The following is a 21,508-nucleotide window of genomic DNA, read 5'->3' as shown; positions in this document are numbered from 1 at the left end:
ACTCCAGAGAAAAAAATTCTAGTTTGTTCAACCTCTTCTTATAACACAAACCACCCCCCACCTAATCCAGGCAGCAATATTTTAAACCTCTTCAGCAGCTTCTCCAAAGCCTCCACATCCTTGCTATAATGGGGTGACTAGAAATGAATTCAATACTCTAGATGTGACCTAACCAGATTTTCATAAAGCTGAAACTTATTGATTCTTGAACTCAGTAGCTGAACCAATGAAAGCCAGCATACCATATACCATATCAGCCACTTCTGGAGAACCGTCACTTGGAATTTAAGATCCCTCTGTATGTCGATGCCATTAAGTGTCCTACCATTAACTGTGTTCTTTCCCTTCACATTTGATCTCCCAAAGTACATACACCTCACACATCCCTAATTTAAGGTCTACCTGCCTTTTCGCCTCCCCCCCCCCCACCCTACCATATCCATAACTAAACTAAATCCTATTCTGTCTTTGGCAATCTTTAACTTACGAAGTATGCTTAGGAGAACTTTCTTGATCAATGTGTTTTGGCTCAATGAAGATGAAGGCATTGATAGTTGTATTTACATTGATAGTTATGTTTGTAGAAAATGGGCTCAGTAGACCACGTATATATAGGAAAGCGTGTGGAGAACAGTATCAACACTCCTAAGGGTTAGATTATAATGGGGGTAAAAAAGTGGCGATCTATTTGTAGTAAAACAATTTAACTGGAGGGGAGCTAACTTCAAAGAGATGAAAAGGGTAAAATGAAATCAAAATTGACAAAGTACAAACGTACAAAGTACATTTATTATCAAAGAAAATTCTATGAAGAGCTTGAACAGGCAAAGAATGGATGCAAATCTCAAGATATTGTTATTGGCATGGGAGATTTAAATGCTAAAGTAGGACAAGGTGCGGATGGAAATACCATAGGAAAATTTGGACTAGGGGAAGAAATGAAAGAGGTGAGAAATGGGTAGAATGGTGCAAGATGAATAATCAGGTCATTATGAAAACCTACTTTAAAAGCCATCCAAGGCGCTTGTGGACCTGGAAAAGTCCAGGTGATAGCACCAGAAATCAAGTTGACTTTATTACTATAAACCAAAGATTTAGAAACTCAGTGACTCAATGCAAAACATATCCAGGTACAGAATAGTGACCTTAACCCAGTAACCCAGAAATATGTCATGTAAAAGTAAAACTTAAAAAACTTAAGAAGTAAAAACCTGAATAATCCCTCGCAATTAATTAAAGAAGAAAACTTAAGACAAAAATTTACAATTGAAGTAAGGAATAGATTTCAAAGTCTAGAAATAGAATCTGTTGAAGATGATAGGAATCATGTAGAAATGAAGTTTAACTCTCTGAAGGATGCCTTGGTAGAATCAGCAAAGTCAGTGATTCCTAAAAAAGAAAAAAGTGCAAAGAATAAATGTATGACAAATGAAATCAAAAATCTAATGGGAGAAAGGAGACTGAAGAAAGCAATTCCTGTGGAATATAAGTTTTTAGATAAAAAAGTTGAAAGCTTATGTCAAAAAGCCAAAGAAGAATGGTTGAACCAGGAATGTGAGCAACTAGAAAAAATCCTTATTTCTGATCCAAAAAGGGTACATCAACAAATCAAGAATATCACTGGCAAAAAGCTCCTCTGTTCTTCAGGTGGATGTTTGAAAGCAAAGGACGGTACCATTATCATGGAAAAAGATGAGATTATGAACAGGTGGACGAAGTATATTCAGGAATTGTTTGAAGACGATCGAGTGAAAAACCAGAAATTTAGAAGAACATTGAAGGTCCAAGTATTTTAAAATCTGGTCCGTAATGCAATAAGTAAGATGAAGAAGAAAGGAAAGGCAACGGGTTCTGATGAATTAGTAACAGAACAAATTATCGCCGTTGAAGATTATGGAATTGAAAAACTTACTGATTTAATCAATGACATTTATGAGACTGGAATAATACCAGAAGGCATGAAAAAATCAGTATTTATCACTCTTCCTAAGAAATCTGGATCAATAGAATGTGATTACATAGGACCATAAGTTTAATGAGTCATATCACTAAGATAACTTCTAAGAATTTTGATGACAAGAGCTAAAAGTAAGATACAAGCTGAAATAGGTAAAGAACAATGTGGTTTTGTGAAAGACAAAGGTACAAGAAACGCGATATTGATGTTAAGGATACTATCAGAACGAGCTATTCAAGTGCAAAAAGATTTGTTTGTTTTATCGACTACACAAAAGCATTTGATAGAGTGAAGCACAATAAGTTATTTGAAATATTACAGGAAACTCTAGATCTAGATTCGAAAGACCTCCGCCTAATCAGAAATCTGTACTGGGAACAAACTGCCGCTGAAAGAATAGATGGAGAAGTGAGTCAGTTTACGAAAATCAAGAGAGGTGTTAGACAAAGGTGTGTTTTCTCCCCGATTTGTTTAATGTGTACAGTGAAAAAATATTACAAAAAATAAGAAACATCTTGGGAATGAAAGTTGGCAGTGAAAACATTAATAATTTCAGATATGCGGATGACATTGTGTTAATTGCAAGTACGGAGGAAGAACTACAAAACTTAATTGATATAATTGTTGAAGAAAGTGCAAAAATGGGTCTATCTATCAGTCGCAAAAAGACAGAATGTATGGTGATATCCAAAAAGGAGAATCCAATCTGCAGGCTGAAAATAAACGGGGAAGACATAAAACAAGTACAGAACTTTTGCTACTTAGGAAGCTGGGTGACATCAGATGGCAGGTGTGATATGGATATCAAAACAAGAAAAGGGATGGCAAAAGACACCTTTACAAGAATGAAGAGTATAATGACCAACACTAAACTAGGCATGACAACCCACCTCAGAGTACTGAAATGTTTCGTTTATCCAGTTATGTTATATGGATCAGAATGTTGGACGATATCTAGTAACATGAGGAAACGAATTGAAGCAACAGAGATGTGGTTTTTGAGGAGGATGCAAAGAATGTCATGGATGAAAGGAATATCTAATGAGAATGTCATGAACAGAGCAAGCACAAAAAGAGAAATAATATACAAGATCATGAAAAGGCTATGTGACTTCATTGGACATGTGATTAGGAAAGAGTAGTTAGAATGCACGGTAATTATGGGGAAGATTGAACGGAAGAAAGCAAGAGGAAGGCAAAGACAAATGACGATAGAGACAACAGCCAGAGAACTGGAGATGAATACCAGTGAATTGATCCACTTAACCCGAAACAGGAGTGTGTGGGCCATGGCAGTCAAAGCTGAATCTGGGCATGGCACCTGATGATGATGATGTATGAATTATACAATCTTGAGATTCGTTTCCATACAGGCAGCCACAAAACAAGAAACCTGAAAGAACCCATTTGAAAAGAATGACTTAACACATGCAGAGAGAGAAAAAAACACAAATCATGCAAACAAAATAAAAGCAAGCAACAGCATTCAGATCTGAAGTGAATCCATAAACACAAAACCCAGAGCAAGCTCACAGCCTCAGCCTTAATTCATCACACAGCAGGGCAAATCATTGCGAAGCTTGTTGACACAAAGCCTGGAGTAGACCACAGCCTCAGCTTCAGTGCCGTGGAGGGCGGAATAGTGAGTAGAACTGGCTTGACCCTCGCCTCCGGTTTGGGACACCCAGCCTTTTTAATCCATACCGCCCAACGTTTTAAATTGTCCAAGCACCGGAATGTCCCTTGAACTAGGACCCAGGCCCTTTTGCTTCGATATGCTCTGGGTCTGGACCTGCCACCAAGTTCTGGCCATACTTGATTTTCACAAATCCATCCATTTCTCCTCGAACATGCCTTGACCCTGTTCCGACTCTGTCTTGTACCCACACGCCTTGGCCCTTGGATCAGCCAGGCCTTCGCTTGTCTTTTCATTGTTTGCGGTGATTGTTTACCACAATTTTCCACAGAAAAGGTATTATTAATAAAGTACTTAGGTGTATTTCTTGGTTTATGAACCATCGTTAGAGCCATCTTAAACTGGAGGTCAGGTGAAACTGCAATGAAAAATTAGAGGTGCTTAAAGAGATGCTAACGGGAGAAGATGGCGGCGTGACGACAGCGCACGCGGCCTCTCCGGTGATGAATATCTGTTATCTGTCAAGTAGGGGACCGTGCACAATTCCTGATTTGATGGACGCAGACGGGAGAGCATGGCGGAACATCTGGAAAACTTCTGAAATGTCTGCTTTGCTACCGCTGCTACTGTGTGGTAACCGGAACCTCTGGAGCTGTAGGCCTCGAAATCCTCGGCTTTGTGTGTTTCAGCGGCCGGGGAGAGGTCGATGGTGCTCAGGAGGCTGTATCAGAGAGGCTGCTCGGAAGCTCAGAGTTTTCGGACGGATTGACTCAGGGTCAGCTGTGGTCGGCTGCTTCCAAGGTATCAGCAAGTTGACGGTGCTTGGAGGTTTATAGCAGGAAGTTTCTCCCTTTTGCCACTGCTATGGGGACTCGGGAGTCGATCGACTTGGGGACTTTGAGGCTATTTTTTTACTGTGCCTATGGACTGTTCTTCATCAAATTATGGTATTGCTTTGCACTGCTGTAACCATCTGATATAATAGTGTTAGTCTTTGGTCTGTCTTGTTTTCTGTGCTATCACGCCAGAGAAACACTGTATCATTTCTTAACGTATGTATGCATTTCTAAATGACAATAAAAGAGGACTGAGTGTTCTCATAATCTAGAAAGTACTGTTTGGGCACATTCCCATGGGAATGAAAAGACAGGGAACAAAGTCAGTTGTCCACAGGTGAGCCAGAGGATTGGGGAAATGAAAACTTGTTCAAAAGGAGGCAGAAAGACAAGCCATGTCAGTTTAATATTGGTTGTGGAAAGCATTGATAGGATGGGGGAAAAAAAGAGGAAATGCAAGATTCATGTCATGAACAGAGGGAATGTTGTTGTCTGATACATATACCAGATGAATAATTCATAGAATTGGTAGACTGAATTTGGTAAACTGGGAGTAGCCTTCCAATCAAGATAGCACCAGTGTACAACACTCCCTGGGTTGGCATCTTCCAGGTAGCCCGCAAAACATCTATTTTATTTCTTTTATGTCTGTTTTTCATCTTAAATGTGTTTCTGAGACTGTTAGTGACTGCGATTTACAGTTTGGAGATCGATTGAATGAGCCAGCATTTTGCTGTCTCGGAGAAAATTCCAGGAAGCAAACGCGTAGTCGATTGGCTTCGATGCGAAGAAACTGAGAGACACGATGTTTGACTCCATTTTGCTGATTAAAGCTTCAAGGAAGATTGAGACCGGAAAGTGAGTGAGAGTTCAACGTCAACAGCCTGCCTTGTCTGTGAGCGCCCTTTTGCTGTGTGGTTGGTTGTGGCAGACGAGTAGGCCTCTGCCTCAAGTGGTGTCCCTTTCTTTGGATGAATGTCGGTGATGTCGGAGGATGTTTTGTGGTTCTGTGTTTATGGACTGGACTGTTGCGCTTATGGACTGTGGACTTTTTCAGACATGTTTTTATATTCTGTGTTTTTTCACCCGTTCCTTTCTGTATTGTGTGAGGGGAGGGGGTTTGGGGGTCAATGTTTTTGTTTTGTGTGGGGGGGGAAGGGAGTTTGGGGATTGATGATCAGGATGCCATCATTTTTTGTACAGGGATTGGGTTTGATGTTTCTCTCTGAACAACTTTCATGTTCTTTCTTTGCTTCGTGTCTATCTGGAAAAGACATATACAGATATATACTTTGATAATAAATGAATCTTTGACCCTTTGAAATGAAAAAGAAAATAAGATGAGCAATTAGAGAAGAGAATGGCAAATGATAGAGGGGAGAAAGAACTAAAATCTTCCTTACACAGGAAAATTGTATCCAATGAGGAAAGCAGGGCTGATGTAGGACCAATAGGGTGGTCAAAGCAAAGAGGTGGAAAGCAGAGCTATAATATTTATTAAGTACTTTGTCTCAGTCTTCAGAAGAGGATGCTGCCAGTATCTTTATTGAAGCAAGCTGTGGAGAAAGTGAACAAAGTAGAAAACTTTGAGAAGAAGCTATTACAAAACTGGCAATGCTTAAAATAAGTAATTTACTTGATCCAGATGGGATGTATATTTGATTGCTGAGGAAGTTTGCGGAATGACTTGTTATGATCTTTCAACCTTTCCAAGATACAGGTGAGGTGTCAAACTGAAGAATGGCAAATATGACACACTCAAGAAGTGATGTCAGGGCGTGCCTGGCAAATATAACCTCATCATTAATCATGGTGGGAAGTTATTAGAAATAATAATCAGGGAAATATTAATTAAAATTTGAAAAACTTGTAGTTAAATAAGGAGAGCGAGCACAGGTTTGAATGGATTTTTTAAGGTCACTGAGAATGTTCGTGAAGGGAATGGTGCAGATATCACTTGTGTAGATTGCCAGAAGGTATTTGACAAAGTCCCAGATAAAACACTGCTTAGCAAATATGAGTCCTATAGCGTAAAGAGGTATAAACAGCTTGGTTAAGAATAGAATACCTTTGGCCGAATGCAAAGAGCCATGGTAGATGGAAATGTCCAAATAGAGAATGTAAAGCTACAGTTCAAGAAAAGGAGTAATAAAAAACTGTAGATAAGTTAGCCTGACATAATTGTTGCATAAGCTCTGCAACTGGCCATCAGGGGTTATAGTGCACTTAGAAAGTCAGATATTAGATTTAATCATATATGATGAACAGATGAAGTTTGTCAACACTAATCGAGTTTTTGAAGTTTTAAAAGAACTAGTGGATATAATATATTTGAATTTTCAAAAAGCATTTGATAAGGTGCCACAAATATTATTATGGAAAATAAAGCTCTGAGAAGGTCCCTTAAGAATGTGCATTTAAATAAACCAAAGATCATATCATACAAGATCTCCAATGATTCACTATCCTTGTTCCTCTGGCTCACTGAAACCCTTTTTTAAAAAAAACACTTCCTTTAAAAAACTTGCTGGATTCACTGAAAAGTTTTTGTAATATTGTGTAACATTTCAAAACAAAAACAAAGAATTTGGAAGTGTGTTTGGGGTATTAATTAGGAAAATATCCAATAATTAAGAAAATGTGCCACTCAGGCACTACCGAAGTTTCAGAATACCAGACTATTGGGGATTACTGGTTCCGAGCAGGTGACAGAGGATACAGTGAAACTCCATTTAAACCAGTACTGTGTTTTTTCTGGTTTTTTTTTAATTAATACTCCAACACACTAGCGAGTTTCAAGAGAGCATGTGAAATAGAAAAAGGGATAGTTTCATGGGAGTACAAGAATCAGGACACATATGTGTTTAAAAGGAGCATGGGAACCAGTGGCTCTTGGTGATGTTTCTAGTAGTGGAAGAGTCTAGGACCAGAGGGCATTGATCAGAATAAAAGAAGATCCCTTTAGAATAGAGATGGAGGGGAATTTCTTTAGCTAAATGGTGGTAAATATGTGGAATTTATTGCCACAGATGACTGTGGAGGCCAAGGCATTGGGTATATTTAAAGCGACAGTTGATAGCTTCTTGATTAGTAAGAGTCTAAGGTTATAGGGGAAGACAGGAGAATAGGCTGAGAAGGAGAAATAAATCATAAATAGGGTCTGCAAGTGAGGAATGTCAGAACATTCTTGATGAGCTGAATGCCTTAATTCGGCTCCTATGTCTTATGGTCTTAAGAAAATGGAAATCAAGAATCTGGTGTCAGTGGGGAAAATGGAACAGGAATACTTGTGTCACTGGGAGAATGGGAACCAGAGCCTTGATGTTTTAAAGAAAATGGAGAAATCATCATTCAGTGAGCCATCGAAATTTCCTAACAGTTGGATAGTGAATTGTCAAGTTTTACTCTTCCATACATTTTGCCATTCTGCTTATCACCATTTAAACATCAACTTAACATAGCAAAAATATCCCAAGTTATTTCATGAGTGTTATCAAACAGAGTGTTAAAACTGAGCCACATAAGAAGACTTAATTCTTAAACAAGAATGGGCTAGAATCAGAATCAGGTTTATTATCACCAGCATGTGACATGAAATTTGTTAACTTAGCAGCAGCAGTTCAATGCAATACATAAAATAGAAGAAAAAAAATAAGTAAATCTTCTTCAGTATACTTTATACAGTATACATGTATTGAATAGATTAAAATTTGTGCTAACATTTTTTTTAAAGGGCTCAATGTTCTTTTGGGAATCGGATGGCAGAGGGGAAGAAGCTGTTCCTGAATCACTGAGTGTGTGCCTTCAGGCATCTGTACCTCCTACCTGATAGTAACAGTGAGAAAAGGGCATGCCCTGGGCACTGGAGGTCCTTAATAATGTGCGCTGCCTTTCTGAGACACCGCTCCTTGAAAATGTCCTGGGTACTTTGTAGTCTAGTACCCAAGATGGAGCAGCTTAAAGTCAAAGAAAAGTGAATAATTTTACTGAGGGAATTTCAGAGATGAAAAAGTTTAGCTATCTCAGGACTTTAACAGCTGTCAGATTGGCAGCCAAAAGCAGATTTCAGGTAAGTCAAAGATCAGAACTAGATAAAAACTAGTTATGTCAAGGGCTAAGAGATGATTACAGGAAAAATAGAAGAGAAGGATCGTGCAGGGATTTGAAAATTGTGTAGCGTAACCAGGAGCTAATGTAATTCACTAAGCACAGTTGCAATAAGTTAAGACACAATTAAGAATGTTTCACAAGAATTCAAGAAAATAGGAACAGAAGTAGGCCTTCCTGTGAAAGACAGAATCATATACAGTGGCATGCAAAAGTTTGGGCACCCCGGTCAAAATTTCTGTTACTGTGAATAGTTAAGTGAGTAGAAGATGAACTGATCTCCAAAAGTCATGAAGTTAAAGATGAAACATCTTCTTCAACATTTCAAGCAAAATTACTGTATTATTTTTGTTTTGTACAATTTTTTAGAGTGAAAAAAAGGAAAAGAGCACTATGCAAAAGTTTGGGCACCTCAAGAGATTTGAGCTCTCATAACTTTTACCAAGGTCTCAGACCTTAATTAGCTTGTTAGGGCTATGGCTTGTTCACAGTCATCGTTAGGAAAGGCCAGGTGATGCAAATTTCAAAGCTTTATAAATACTTTGACTCCTCAAACCTTGTCCCAACAATCAGCAGCTATGGGCTCCTCTAAGCAGCTGCCTAGCACTCTGAAAATTAAAATAAATGATGCCCGCAAAGCAGGAGAAAGCTATAAGAAGATAGCAAAGCGCTTTCAGGTAGCCGTTTCCTCAGTTCGTAATGTAATTAAGAAATGACAGTTAACAGGAACGGGGGAAGTCAAGTTGAGGTCTGGAAGATCAAGAAAACTTTCCGAGAGAACTGCTCGTAGGATTGCTAGAAAGGCAAATCAAAACCCCTGTTTGACGTGGTGGTGCACTATTCTACTGTGCAGCGACACCTGCACAAATATGACCTTCATGGAAGAGTCATCAGAAGAAAACCTTTCCTGCGTCCTCACCACAAAATTCAGCATCAGAAGTTTGCAAAGGAACATCTAAACAAGCCTGATGCATTTTGGAAACAAGTCCTGTGGACTGATGAAGTTAAAATAGAACTTTTTGGCCTCAATGAGCAATGGTATGCTTTGAGAAAAAAGGGTGCAGAATTTCATGAAAAAAACACCTCTCCAATTGTTAAGCACAGGGGTGGATTGATCATGCTTTGGCTTCTGTTGCAGCCAGTGGCACGGGGAACATTTCACTGGTAGAGGGAAGAATGAATTTAATTAAATACCAGCAAATTCTGGAAGCAAACATCACACCGTCTGTAGAAAAGCTGAAGATGAAAAGAGGATGGCTTCTACAACAGGATAATGATCCAAACACACCTCAAAATCCACAATGGACTACCTCAAGAGGCACAGGCTGAAGGTTTTGCCATGGCCCTCATAGTTCCCCGACCTAAACATCATCGAAAATCTGTAGATAGACCTCAAAAGAGCAGTGCATGCAAGACGGCCCAAGAATCTCACAGAACTAGAAGGCCTTTTGCAAGGAAGAAAGGGCGAAAATCCCACAAACAAGAATTGAAAGACTCTTAGCTGGCTACAGAAAGCGCTTACAAGCTGTGATACTTGCCAAAGGGGCTTTTACTAAGTACTGACCATGCAGGGTGCCCAAACTTTTGCTTCGGGCCCTTTTCCTTTTTTGTTATTTTGAAACTGTAAAAGGTGGAAATAAAAGAGTAATCTTGCTTGAAATAGTAAAGAAATGTGTCATCTTTAACTTTATGTCTTTTGGAAATCAGGTCATCTTTTACCTGCTTAGCTATTCACAGTAACAGAAATTTTGACTGGGGTGCCCAAACTTTTACATGCCACTGTAAATGTGGAAACGCTGTAGAACAAAAGAAAGCCATCAGCTGATCCTATCTGTGCTAAAGCCGAACCAAAGAAGCTCACTTGCTCCACACCCACACCCCCCAACCCTTTGCTATAAATGTTCTTCCAGTTCTCTCCTGGAAACCACAGTGGAATCTGCCTCCACCTTATCTGCAGACTGCATTCTAGATTCTCTTTACATTTATGTTGTATCTGTGACCACTATTCACTCTGTCCAAACCCCTCCACTTTATATCCTTCTGTTGGATTTCTCTTCAGCTATCTACAACGAAAATTGTCCCAGCCCATCCACCATGTTCTTGGACATGTAGTTCTTCATCCCACAGACTGTTTTTTCAAATTTCTTGTGTACCCTCTATAATGCCTTTGTATTCTTCTTATTATGCTCTGTCCTCCTTCCTCTAATGAATAGTCAACAGTGGCATTCGTCAATCTTAGAATATGGATGTTATCACATCATGTTATTTAACCTGGCTTGGAATTTTGCATTTTAAAGCAGTTGTGACACCTTTTGGACTTTTTATAATAAACACAAGAAATTCTGCAGATGCTGGAAATTCAAAGCAACACACACAAAATGCTGGAAGAACTCAACAAGTTGGGGAGCATCCATGGAAATAAACACACAGTCGATGCTTCGGGGCCCGACTGTTCAGTTATTTATCAGCCGCGTTTGCCAATAGATGTGTTTTGCTAGTAGATGTGAGTGCCACTGGGTGATAGGTGTTAAGGCAGCTCACCTAGTTCTTCTTGGGCTCTGGTATGATTGTCGTGCTTCCAAACAGATCCTTTACTCATAGATGAAGGAAGGTCAGCAAGCCCCTGCTAGACAGAGGAAACACTTCAAAGATTACCTCAAAATCAGCGTGAAGAAATTCAACGTTACATCCAAAAACTGAGAGAGCATTGCAGTCAATAGAATCAGATTTAATATCACTGGCATATATCGTGAAATTTGTTAACTTTACAGCAGTATTTTGAAATACATGATAGATAAATAAATAAAGAGAAAAAAATCTGAGTTACATTAAGTGTGTCTATTTAGAAATCCGATGGCAGAGGGGAAGAAGGTACACTTGGAAGAAATCTGTCCAAGAGGGAGCTGTATGAGAGCGATCTCATGTATGGCAGCCCCAAAAGGAGAGACTGAACAAGCAAAAGACCCAAACATGAATAACAGCCACCACTTACTTGTGCCCACACTGCAATATTAGATCCCAGATTAGCCTCTACAGCCACCTGAGGACCCACCACTAGACAGGCTCTTAGGAGGACATCATACTTGACTGAAGTGGTTGCACTACTACCACTATCATTGACTACTTCCATGTAAAAGCAGTTTCAACAAGATGTTTTTATTTGCTTGATAACACGATGAAAATTTTGATCTCACAGGAGAATAATCTTAACTTTTTGTTTAAAAGATGCCTTTTAAAATAGCTAATTGCTATTATTCATGGTATATTATTTTAAATGTATTTTTATTAATTGTGCTTTATTTTAGGTACAGCAGGTCTTATGTGGTGGAAGGGGAACCATACGCTGGTTATGACAGACACAATGCTGAAATATCTGCTTTTCATCTGGATCGGTACTGTACTGCAAGTTTTGAACTATATATTTTTTTCAAGTGAATGTGCTTCTTGATATTTTGAATTATGTTACTCGCTATTTTTGAATGTTTGTTTACTATTGTGAATGTTTTTCACCTTGCCTCCAGCGGAATGCTGTCTCGTTCAGCTGTATCTATGTATGGTTTGAATGATAATTAAACTTTATTTGATTTTGGAGCAACGGATGGTACATGAGTTTATTTAAGCGTTTGCATTCAGTTGAGATCAATATTCGTGTTCTTAAAATGTTTAAATTGATTTTATTTTTAATTGCAGCCAGACATACATAGTTTTGCATGTTGTTTTTAGTTTGACCTTTTATCAGCTATGTAGGTAACATATAGGTATGTGCCCTGGTCTTTGACCCATCTGTTACATGAAATATCCTCCTCCCATTAACTCATTCGTGGCTTCTCAAAATTTTATATAGCTGAATTAAATCCTCACTCTTCCTCTACCAAAGAACCATCCTGTTTTATCTGACCTGTCCTCATAAAATACTCCAGACCTGACAACTTCTTGTAAATCTCCTTCTATTTCCTTCAGTAGAATCACATGTGACCAGAACTTTATGCTGTACTCAAACTGTGATTTATAAATATTATATACATTCTAGAAGAACCTTTCTACTCTTGCAATCTATACCATAGCTAAGAAAGACTATCCCATGTGCTTTTTTAGTCACCATATCTAACTGTCCTGCTAGCTATAAGATTCTTTGGAGATGTGCCATCAAGTCACTGATCCTCCAGATCCCTTATTTATCATTGCGTCTCATAAAAAGTAGTTTCTCATATTTCTGTGGATTAAGTTCTACTTTCCCTTTTTTTATTGCCCAACTAATCCACCCATCCATATTTTCTTGAAGTCTCAAACTTTCCTGTTCACCGTGAACGACATTAACAGTTTTGGTATTCTTTACAAAATTTCATTATTGTGCATTCTGCATTTAAGCTTCCATTATAATATAACACTAAGATTGGAGCCAATATTGGCAATAGGATGCAGAGAGAGAAGGTAGAAATTTGTTTTTTTTATGAATGGATGCCTGTGACCAGTGGTGTTCCACAGGGACTGGTGCTGGGACCCTTGCTCTTTGTAAAATATTGTATATTGTGGATGTAGGAGGCATGTTCAGTAAGTTTGCATGTGATGCAAAGATTGGTGCAGATTTTGAGACTCTGGGTTGGTGAAGTGGGAGGAGTTTAATTCTGAAAAATGTGGCCTCATACGCTTTAGAAATACTAATGTACCTCACTATTGCTTATTTATTTACCACAATCCAGAAAAGATGTGGTAGTACTGGAGAGGGTACAGAGGAAATTCGTCATTATATAGTATTTCCTGGGATAGAGTATTTCATTTCTATATTGTGGCATTTGAATTCTTCCAGACACTCATATTCCATTACTATATTAATATGAGACTGGAGAGGCTAGATCTGGAGTGGAGGAGGTTAAGAGGCGTCATGCTAGAGATATATAAAATTACAAAGGATATAATATTCCAAAGTTTAAAGTAAATATATTAGCAAAGTGCATATATGTCACCATATACAACTGTGAGTCTCATTTTCTTGCAGACATTCACAGTAAATACAAGAAGCACAATAGGATCAATGAAAGACTGCTCCCAGCAGGACAACCAATATGTGAAAGACAACAAAATGTGCAAATGCAAAAAGAAAATAAATAAATAAATAAATAAACAAACAAACAAACAAGCAATAAATATGGAGGACATGAGTTGAAGAGTCCTTAAAAGTGAGTCCATAGGTTATGGGAACAGTTCAGTGATGGGGAGAATGAGATTATCCCCTCTGGTTCAAGAGCATGATGGCTGAAGGGTTATAACTGTTCCTGAACCTGGTGCTGTAGGTCCTGAGGCTCTTGTATCTTCTTCCTCATGGCAGCAGCAAGAAGAGAGCAGAACCTGGATGGTGAGGGTCCTTGATGATGGATGCTACTTTCCTGCAACAGCGTTCTGTATGGATGTACTTGATGGTAGACAGGGCTTTAGCCATGATGAACTGGGCCTATCTGCCACTTTCATAGGCTTTTTTGATCAAAGGCATTGGTGTTTCTGTACCAGGCTGTGATGCAACCAGTGAATATACTCTCCATCATATATCTATAGAAGTTTGTCGAAGTTTTAGATGTGAAGCCAAATCTTCGTAAACCTTTAAAGAAGTAGAGGCGCTGCTGTGCTTTCTTCAGAATTGTACTTGTGCTGGATCCAGGACAAAGCCTCTGAAATGATAACGCCGAGAAATTTAAAGTTGCTGCCCCTCTCCACCTCTGATTCCCCCGGTGCGAATTGGCTCATGGGCCTCCAGTTTCTTTCTCCTGAAGTCAATAATCAGCTCTTTGGTCTTACTAACACTTGTAGGAAGATTTAGAGGGGTCCGAGGGGGATCATTTTCTTCCAGAGAGTGCCAAGTACCTGGAATGCACTGCCAGAGAGTGTGGTGGAAGCAGAGATGTTGGCAGCATTCAAGAAATATCTAGATAACCACCTTAATTATCTAAGCAGAGAAGGCTACAGCCTGGTGCTGGAAAGACAAATAATATAGATGGGTGCCCACTGGTTGGCATGGATGTGACAGGCAAAATGACATATTACTGTGCTGTATGACTCTTAAAAGTAATGAGTATTGAATCTTGTGTCATCCCATTGTTAATCAGAATCAGATTTAATATCACTGGCATATGTCGTGAAATTTGTTGTCTTTGCTGTAGCAGTACAATGCAATGCATTATTATAGAAAAACATGAATTACAGTAAATATCTAAACAGTATATATTTTTTAAATTAAATAATTAGTATAAAAATAAAAAGTAGCGAGGTAGTGTTCATGGGTTCAATGTCCATTCAAAAATCATTTGGCATAGGGGAAGAAGCTGTTCCTGGATTGCTGTGTGCATTCAGGCTATTCACAAAACACAAATCAACATGAGGGAGGGGGCATCACGTGATGACGTGGGATTGAGACGTGTAAATCCAGCTCTCCCGTAAAAAAATCAGCAAAGTACCATTTAAACAAAGTAAAGTTAATAAATACTTTCCGAAAACTACTCATAAACTTCGTAAGACTACTCTACGATATGCCTCGTAAACCGCAACAGAAGAAGTCTGTTGTTGTGAAGTCGCCGCGAGATGGGAAGAAAAAAGGGCCTACTGCTGCGATGGAGCCTCGCATTCAGGTTGGATTTCCTTCGGAGGAGACACATTTTATCTCTGGCATAGAAGAACAGGGAGCAATGGCGGTGGTAGCGGTCTCTCGGAAGAAGATGCCGGAATTGCGCATGCGCAAATCGACACAATTTAGACTACAAGAACCGACAGCCACTGCAACTGAAAGTGACTCAGAGTCAGAATTGGATATCGCAGAGAATACAGATGAAGAAGAGGAGGAAGAACTGGAAGAGACTGGAAGTAAAGGAGACGACGGAGACAAGAGAGGCTTTATTGCAATTAACGGCTGAACTAAGAAAATTAAGAACAGAGCTTAGAGACACGAAGATGTGCTATGATAAAGCTATGAAAAGACAGGATAAAATGGATAAGAAACTTCAGAAGATGGAAAGAACAATGGAGCATATTAACGATAGAGTGGAAAAAACAGAAAGTAATGTGCTTGTCTGGAACACGGAAAGAAATCGACTCTTGGAGAAAGTGGACGTGTTGGAAAATTTTAGTAGACGTAATAACATTAAAATTGTTGGTCTTAAAGAAGGTATAGAGGGAGATAATCCAATAGAATTTTTTCAAAGATGGTACATAGAGCTCTAAGACCAAAACCACAAGATGACCAATATCCACGATCAATTTTAATAAAATTCTTAAAATTTCAAGACAAAGAAAGGATTCTACAGGTGGCTGCCCAAGCTGCCAAGAAAAGAAAAGGGCCACTGATGATAGAAGGGAAGAAATTTTTTTTCTACCGTGATGTAAGTTATGAACTTTTGAAAAGAAGGAAGAAGTTTAATCCAGTGAAAAAAGCCCTATGGGATCACGGTTATCAATTTATATTGCGTTATCCTGCAACCTTGAAGATTTTTTTGCCTGGTGGAGAAAAAAGATTTTTTGACGATTACCGGAAAGCGGAGGAGTTTGTGAGAGATTCTTTGAATATTCACCAGATACAAGACCAAACTTAGGGGAGCGAGATGGATTGAAGATGAAGACTGGATCAAGGATTAGGCCTGTTGAATTTTTAGGCGGATGAATATATAAATATATTATTATATGAGGGAGGGGAAGAAAGGTTAAAATTTGAGGAATATTAGCTGGGAATAATAACATTAATTTTTTTCTATATATGTATAATTTTTTGTTACAGGGGAGCTGGAAGAAACACTGACCAATCGCTACGTTATTTATGTGTGCAAGCGTGGCAATAGCCACGACCCGCACAATGGAGGGGGGTAGTGTTGTGTATCTTTTCATTCGCAACATTAGTGGGGGGGTATTTTGTTTTTTCTTTTTTTGTATCTTATCTATCTTTTTTTTTCTTTTTGCCTGGATGGTTGGGAGGGAAACACATAGCAACATGGTGAAGTTCAAAGAGATTCCCCAGGGAACTATGAGAGTTGAGAAGCTAAGTAATGTTTTAGATTTTAAAGGATAAATATGTAACAGTTTTGAATATTTGGAGCCCTTATTTATAGCTCCGATGGTGAAGATCTTGGTTCCTTGGGGGAAAGTAACAAATATATATTAAATTTATTTTTATCTCATGGAGCATGTGCAAACCTTCCAATATTCAGGCGTTTTTTTTTCTTTTTTTCTTTTTAGGTAGGAGTTTATATCGGGGGGAGGGTTAAGGGGATGGGGGAGGATAGATATTATTTTCTCATGTATCACTTTGAAAACTCAATAAAAATTATATAAAAAAAACATGAGGGAATGTCAAAAAGCTAGCTAAAATCAATGTGGATTACATCAAATACAATGCTTTCATCTGGCATCTTTGTCACTTCCTCAAATAATCCTGTCGTTATTCTGATTTCATTGTTCATGTTGACTCTTCCAGCACCTTTGCAAATGAAGTACTAATATACTGTAACTGTGATTTCCTGTAGCGCTGGTGATAGAAATGTTACTAATGGACAACACAATCCTGCAGTCATTTTTATTGTTCAGGAACTTAATGCTAAATTTTATTGCATTGTTTTCATTAATTTAATGTACTTAAAAGGCAAAGTATTCTGAAAGTGCACAATAAATCAGTCGGCATATTTTCATTTTGAATGTTTATGATTCTTTATTAGAAGCGAGAAAAGAGAAAGCCAAAGAACTTCATTATTAGACTGTACTGTATAGCCTACATTATAATAAGGGACTACTTTATGTTTTAGTAACACGTCGTTGCATGCGCTATTAGGCACGTATGGATCTGTATGTATGCCAAAGTTTGGACTCTACCAGTAAAGAACCATGAAACTTAGTTCCTGTCTCTAGCGTTTTTATTAATAACTTAGTTGTGTAAACAGACCACATACACAACAAATTGGCGACGAGAATTATGAACCTACATCTTATCAGAACGCCGTGTTTTAGTTAATAACAACAGTCGGAGGAGAAGAGAGAGAAGGGAGATGAAAAGGAGCGACATTCACATCTAGATGGAGTGCGCTCGTTGCGCTAGCAAAAAAGACACTTGAGTCAAGTGGAACATGCAGTGACTGCAAGGAGCAAGCTAAAAAGAAAACAAGGGAAAACGGGACTAAATTAACATTAAAAATATGGCGATGATTGGAACCGTTACAGCATTTGATAGTGGCATTGAAAACTGGGTAACTTATATTGAAAGAGTGGAGTTATATTGTGATGCTAACAGTGTTAATGATGAAAAGAAAGTCAGCGTCTTACTCAGTGTTCAGTCAGTCAGTGGGTGTCGTCCCGAATCCGGGGTTTGGTGGCTATGCACCTCCATCTTCTTCAAAAGGAATAGGAACACTTCAGGGCATGAAGGCAAAGATTGAGATTGAGGAAAATTTCACAAAGCCAGACCAGTGCCATATGCAATCCATCCTACAGTAGAGGCAGAGCTGAAAAATCTGGAGCAGACTGGGGTCCTGTCAAAGGTGGATTGGAGTGAATGGGCCACACCTATTGTTCCAGTGATGAAGAAAACCTCCAGCGCAAAACCAGGAAAACCAAGCAAGGTGCACATATGTGGAGACTTTAAAGTAACTGTTAACCCAGTTCTCCGCACAGTACAGTGTCCCCTACCTTGTATTGAGGACATCTTTGCTTCCCTGTCAGGAGGGAATCGATTCACAAAGATCAATTTGGCCCAGGCTTATCTCCAAATGGAAATCAATGAAGCATCCAAGGAATACCTGACAATAAATACAGACAAAGGACTTTACCAGTACAACAGGTTGGTGTTTGGGATAGCATCAGCTCCTGCAGTCTGGCAAAGGGCAATGGACCAGGTCCTGCAGGGGATTTCAGGGACTCAGTGTTACCTGGATGACATCATTGTCACTGGCAAAGATGACAACGAACATCTTTCTAACCTTGAACAAGTGCTCACCAGGTTACAAGAATATGGGCTCAGAGCTAATGGACAGAAATCTGAGTTTTTCAAAAAAGAAATTTTATACTGTGGGCATGTGATCAACAAGGATGGCTTACACATGTCTCAAGACAAGATAGAAGTGGTGCTTAAGGCACCACCACCTGAAAATGTGTCTCAGCTGAGAGCATATCTTGGACTAGTGAACTATTACCACAAGTTCTTGTCTAATCTATTCACAGTCCCACACCCACTAAATGCACTATTACAGACAGGGACACAATGGAAGTGGACTGAGAGCTGGGAAAGAGCGTTTCAAGAAACTAAAAGACTCATAACTTCAGAAGGGGTGCTCGCGCACTTTGACCCTTCCTTACCAATCCGACTGGCTTGTGATGCCTCACCCCATGGGATAGGAGCTGAGTTATCGCACAAGTTTTCAGGTGGCTCAGAAAGACCAATAGCCTTTGCCTCAAGAACGCTAACTTCAGCTGAATGCAACTACGCACAGATTGACAGAGAAGCCCTAAGCCTCGTGTGGGGAGTCAAGAAATATAGTCACTACCTGTATGGTCAAAAGTTTACCCTGTTGACTGACCATCAGCCTCTCGTGTCAATCTTCAACCCAAGAAAAGGTGTTCCAGTGATGACAGCACAAAAGGCTGCAGCGATGGTCTCTTAGGAGGTCACATGTATGACATTGAACACAAGGGGACCAAGTAACATGGCAACACAGATGGCTTGTCACGTTTACCACTGCCGACTTCAGAGATAGCTTGTTTGTCCAACATTGACGCCGATGAGGACCTCAACACCATTATGATGGTGTCGAGACTAGCGCGTGATTTGGATTTAAGTGAGGGAGAGTTGCGCAGCGTCAGCCTCACTCTCTCTTCCCAATTCCCATCTGGATCCAGTGGCAAGACAGAGTCTAGACGGCTGGAGATGGGACTAGGCGCAGTGGATGACCAGGACGTCTTCTGTGTCTTGTCCTGCTTTACACGTTCCACAATGCTTGCAGAGACCACCTTCTTGACCGTTGGACCTTCCATTGGTCTCGTCCGCTCAATCTGCCGGAGTCTGTCTTCACATGCTGGGACAGACAACTCCCTATCTCACCGAGGGTTTGAGACCCGTCGGCTACCCTCACCTGGTTTAACCGGCTTGTCGAAGCCGTTGCCCGGGGTGTGGCCGCTGTCACATGCAAACAGCTACGGGGAGCCACAGGTGAGAGCTGAGTGTCAGGTGGGGACCAAAGGTGGACTAACCGCCTTGAGGTGTATGGGGTGTCAGGAAGGGGTAGCACCTCTGGTGGGGGAACATGTCGCGTCCTTCAGAGATAACTACACAAATGAATTCAGCAGAGGTCTTTCACACAACAATAGTTGAGAACAATTACCAGTGACAAATAGCCTCATTGAAAGAGAAACTCGCAATGACCCTATGTTTTCAAAAGTGTATGATGTCACAGTAAAGGGATGGCCAGCGCGTGGTAACGCACTGTTTCCAGCCTTCTCAGTGAGGAAGGAGCAGTTGTCAGTGTGTCGGGGAACATTAATGTGTGGTTCACGAGTTGTGCACTCCCAGGCTATGCACCAGGGTGCTGGAGGAACAGCACGAGGGGCACCTGGGTACTGTGAAAATGAAAAGTCTTGCCCGTGCCTATGTGTGATGGTCAGGAATCGATAAACAGATTGAGGACTTGACCAAGAACTGCTCTGGATGTCAAAAGATCCAGAACACACCACCACAAGCCCCTCTCCATCCATGGAGTGGCCCTCATCACCATGGCAACGGGTGCGCATCGACTTTACTGGACCATTCATGGACTCTATCTTTTTAATCGCTGTCGATGCACATTCCAAATGGCCAGAGGTCATCAAAATGAAGACAACCACATCAGAAAAGACCATTACAGTTCTGAGGGCCATGTTCAGGAGGAATGGCATACCAGAGCAAATCTGCACAGACAATGGACGACAATTTTTCTCTGAAGAATTCCAAAGTTTTGTGAAGAACAATGGAGTCAAGCACTTTACATCTGCCCCTTACCATCCATCCACAAGTGGCTTGGCAGAAAGATTTGTGCAGACATTCAAGAAAGCCATCAAGGCAATGGACAGTGAAAATCGACCACTGCAACACAAGATAGACAACTTCCTCCTTGCCTATTATAATGCAGTACGTGCAACCACTAATCAGACTCCAGCAATGGTATTTCTGAACAGGAACCTGAGGTCCCGCATGGATCTTCTCAAACCAGATGTATGGCGTGATGTGAAGAACAGACAGTTCAAACACTTGAATGCTAAGTCAACACGGAGCTTCAGTGTGGGACAGTCAGTTCTTGTGTGTGATTACTGGACTAAAAAGTGGCAGCCGGGTACAATTTCCACCGTAGATGGGCCACTGATGTATACAGTGGAGGTGGGAGAGAACGTATAGAGACGTCATGTGGACCAAAACCTGGATGCTCAGGTGAAAAACACAACATTTTGCCCGGACTCTCCCCGACATAGAAGCAAACACTCTTGATGTGACCACATCAGCCTCATCTACAGATAAGCCTGTCATTAGTGCTGATGACCCACCTGATGTACCTGTGGAGACTCATTCCCCAAAGCAAACGTTTCAGGACAGACGTTACCCGGAGAGGCAGAGAAAACCTCCCCAGAGAATGGAGTTATAAATGGGTCTTAGACCAAAAGTAAAAAGTGAAAAAAAAGGCTTGTTATAATTTGATATTACGAAGTTACTTTGTTATAATTTGTAAACAAATGGTAGGCGTTTGTATGTTATGGGTAAACATATTTGTTTAGCTTAGTGCCCCAGTAAAAAAAAAGTTGATACACTATTAAGATAAAAGGGGAGGAGTGTACCATATAGCCTACATTATAAAAAGGGAATACTTTATGTTTTAGTAACACGTCATTTCATGCGCTATTAGGCGCGTATGGCTCTGTATGTGTGTGTCAGTTTGGACTCTACCAGTAAAGAACCATGAAACTTAAGTTCCCTTCTCCAGCATTTTA

General features: G+C 39.9%; 1 protein-coding gene across 4 annotated transcripts in view; it reads left to right on the top strand.

Moving 5' to 3' along the window:
- The window catches only part of fam20b (FAM20B glycosaminoglycan xylosylkinase), a 107,712-nt gene that overhangs the window by 30,989 nt on the left and 55,215 nt on the right, over nucleotides 1–21,508 (top strand). For all 4 annotated transcript variants that reach the window (XM_063063713.1, XM_063063714.1, XM_063063715.1 and 1 more), the window contains exon 3: nucleotides 11,842–11,928. In XM_063063713.1, the coding sequence (XP_062919783.1) occupies nucleotides 11,842–11,928 (87 nt within the window). The remainder of the gene's footprint in view (nucleotides 1–11,841; nucleotides 11,929–21,508) is intronic.

This window comes from Mobula hypostoma, chromosome 12 (genome assembly GCF_963921235.1).
Source record: "Mobula hypostoma chromosome 12, sMobHyp1.1, whole genome shotgun sequence".
Classification (NCBI taxonomy): domain Eukaryota; kingdom Metazoa; phylum Chordata; class Chondrichthyes; order Myliobatiformes; family Myliobatidae; genus Mobula; species Mobula hypostoma.
This window is presented reverse-complemented; position numbering and strand designations above follow the sequence as displayed.